Below are 3,627 nucleotides of genomic sequence, written 5' to 3' on the forward strand. Positions count from 1 at the left end.
TATGGCAATTCACAAGAAAAATATTCCGCCGGAAATTTCCCAATCAATATCCGGACGAATTGATAAAGTATTCCGGTAGGGAAAGAAAAGAAATTTTATATGTGGCGGTAATGTGGCATGAAACGTCAAAATATTCGTACGCTATCGTTAATTGTTTGTACATTAACATATTTAGTAATTGGTGCGGCTGTTTTTGATGCATTAGAATCTGATAACGAAATGCAACAGGTAAATTAATTATAGGAAATTTTTTTTATTAATTACAATTAAATGAATTATTTGACAACAGGTAAATTAATTATAGGAAATTTTTTTTATTAATTACAATTAAATGAATTATTTGATATAAATTAAATTAATTAAAAATTGAAAAGCATTTAGTATTAAAATATTACAAAAAAAAAAAAAAAAACTACAGAAATGTTGAATTAATTTTTTTTTTCTTTTTTTTTCTTATCATCAATATATAATAATAATTACTATTATTATTAATATAACCTAATTAGTAATTAACAAATATGCTAACAATGTAAATAATTATTAAATGTAAAAAAGAAATGTTTCCCAAATGATCAAAAGGAATAATTAATAAATGGAAGTTTTTTTTCTTTTAATTAAAAAATGAAAGTTTTTTTTTTAATAAATGGAAGTTTAATAAATGAAAGTTTTTTTTTAAAAAAAAAAGAAACATTCAAATGTTTCAAATATTTGAATATAATGAAAATAAATGATATGATAATTATTTGAAAATCTTTATTTTACATTGTTTATTTTATTTGTTTATTTTTTACAAAAGAGATAAACAAAAAGAATGATAACAAATCATTGTTTATTGTATATTGATTATCATTTGTTGATAATTCAATAAACATGCAAAGTTTCCTTTTTCTTTTTTCCTTAAAGAAAAAAAAAATTTTTTATAAATAAAATTGATCATTTTTTATTACTAAACAACTAATTCAATCATTTTGTTTAAAAAAAAAAGTTTGAACATTTATAATTAAATTATCATAATAATATTGCTAATAGTATTATATCACTTTTCATTTTTAGATGGCAAAAATTTAAATTAAATTTTATTAAATTTAAAAAAATCACAAAAAATGCATTATCACTTTTATAAATTCAAATCATTATCTTGAATTGCATAATTAAATGATTTTAATAAATTAAATTGAATAAATTTCATGTAATTGTTTAAAAAAAAATAAATAAATGAATAAAAAATTGAAATGTTTGAAATAAAAACTTGAAAATTGAAATATTAAAATAAAAAAAAATTGAAATATTTGCAGAGAGCATTGGTATCAAAAGTGAAGAGAAGTTTAATTGATAAGTATAATATCAGTAATGCTGATTATGGTGTATTAGAAGCAATTATTATGAGATCAATACCTCATCGTGCTGGTCATCAATGGAAATTTAGTGGTGCATTTTATTTTGCTACCACTGTTATCACTACTATTGGTAATTAATTATCATTTGTATTATTTATTTTTACAAAAGTGATTAAAAAAAGAAATGATAACAGATCATTGAATGATAACAGATCATTGAATGATAACAAATCATTGTATATCAGGTTAATTATCATTTGTTGATAATTGTAATTAAAAGAATGATTGAATCATTTGCATATTATGCCTATAATTAGTAAATTTAATTCAATTCATTTCTTTCAATTCAATTCATTTTTTATTTTGTGTGTTTTTTCCTTGTTTTTATTTTGTTATTATAAATTTGATATGGTAGCAGATAGGATGTAATAGAAATTAACATTGTAATGAAGGAATAATTAATTGGAAATTAAATTTAACAATTCAATTGGGAAAAAATAGAAAAGATGGAAGTAATAAAGCAAAATTTAAAGTTTAATTTAAATCCAACTGAATGTTTCATGACAAATTTTTGAGTAAAAATTGTTTGCAGAATGCTAACAAAATGATAAAATATATTAACAAATTCTAGTTAGATATTCAAATATTCAGTTTAACTTTATTTCGCATATATTTGAATATATGTACATATATACATATATATATATATATAATTAATATCTGAAATTTAAAAACACAAAATTCTTTTCAAATAAAATCTGATCTATTACTTTTTTTCAACATTCATTTGTTTCATTTGTTTTCGTTGTTTTTACTTTCAAATAAATATTATCATTTTTGATGTTCACATTTATTTGTTTCAGTAATTTGTACATCTAAAATAAACAATTATCAATCGGTCAAAGTTCATTTCGTGTAAATTTTTTTTATTTTCTAACATTTAAAATAAACAGTTAGCAGTAGATCAAAGTTCATTTCGTTGAAATTTTTATTTTTATTTTTAAATTTGATAAAAAATTAAATATTTTTTCAGTTCTTTTAGCTTTTTTTCCATTTTGCTTTTGACATTCAATTCCTTTTTTTTTCATTAATCTATAAATTATTTTATTAATTAAAATTATTTGAATTTATTTCTCAATCATTTAAATATTACGCATTCTAACTGTAATTACATTAATGATACTGTAATTACATTAATGATAGAAATTATTCCATTACTTTAGTTCCTTTATCTTTTCCATTTCTAAATTAAAATTCTATAAAAAAATTACAGTTTAATCAATCATTGAGGAAGGAAAGAAAAAAAACTTAACAAGTTAGCAAAAAACTTAGCAATATTATTCCTTGATATGATATGATATGATGACAGTAATACTAATTCATTGAATTTTACTGTAATTTTATTTAACTGTGACTTTTATAATTTTACTGTAATTTTAGGTTATGGACACAGTACACCATCAACAACTGGTGGTAAAACATTTTGCATGTTTTATGCGTTAGCTGGTATTCCTCTAGGACTTGTTATGTTTCAAAGTATCGGTGAAAGGTATCAAAATTTTTCCAATAAAATTATAAAAATTTGTAAAAAAAAATTTTTTTTCTTTAACAAAAGTACTTGAATTTCGTTACTCGCAATACAAAGAAAAAGTGATAAATTAAAATTTGGAATAAGTTTAAATAAAATTTTATTCATTTGCTTTTTTTTTTTATTTAACAAAGTTATCAGTGAATGAAATAATTTATGATAAATCAGAAATTAGTAAAATTTTGGGGAAAATTATCAAATTTGATAATTGATAAGAATTGGGAGCTATGATAAAATTAGAGAGAGAGGTGAAGAAACAAAGAAAAGAATGATAAAGTATAATATGATTTATCATACTATCAATTGATTTATCAATTATCATCCCTATTCTATTAAAAATTTAATTTTGAAATATATTCCGAATGAAATTCGCAAAAACTTAATTTATTCCCATTTTTTTTTTCTTTTTTGACGTGTTATAGAAATTGCCACACTTCACGTTCATTTTTTAATAAAATTATTAAATTTTAAATAAAATTTTTGAAAAAAAAGTGTAATATTTTAAGTTATGATTGAAAATATAAGTAAGCATAAATATTATGAATGTAAAAATATTAAAATTTTTGGTGTTTTTATTGATTATTCAAAATTTTTTTCATTTTTTTTCTTTTTTTTTTGAAAATAAATTTTACAAAAGAAACAAAATTACAAATTTTGCATAAAATCTCACATACTATATTTCATATCACTGATATCACTGTA

The 3,627-nt window shown here is 19.8% G+C and overlaps 1 protein-coding gene across 1 annotated transcript; it reads left to right on the top strand.

Moving 5' to 3' along the window:
• Window positions 1-117: 117 nt before the first annotated feature.
• LOAG_13605 (hypothetical protein) lies at window positions 118-2,886 on the top strand (the record flags this gene model as incomplete). Its single annotated transcript, XM_003149111.1, has 3 exons — window positions 118-228; window positions 1,296-1,467; window positions 2,778-2,886. Coding segments are annotated over 3 exons (390 nt in total), but the record flags the coding sequence as incomplete, so codon positions are not given.
• Between the last annotated feature and the right edge of the window lie 741 nt (window positions 2,887-3,627).

The sequence above is a fragment of the Loa loa genome (genome assembly GCF_000183805.2).
Source record: "Loa loa unplaced genomic scaffold supercont3.380, whole genome shotgun sequence".
In the NCBI taxonomy this organism is placed as follows: domain Eukaryota; kingdom Metazoa; phylum Nematoda; class Chromadorea; order Rhabditida; family Onchocercidae; genus Loa; species Loa loa.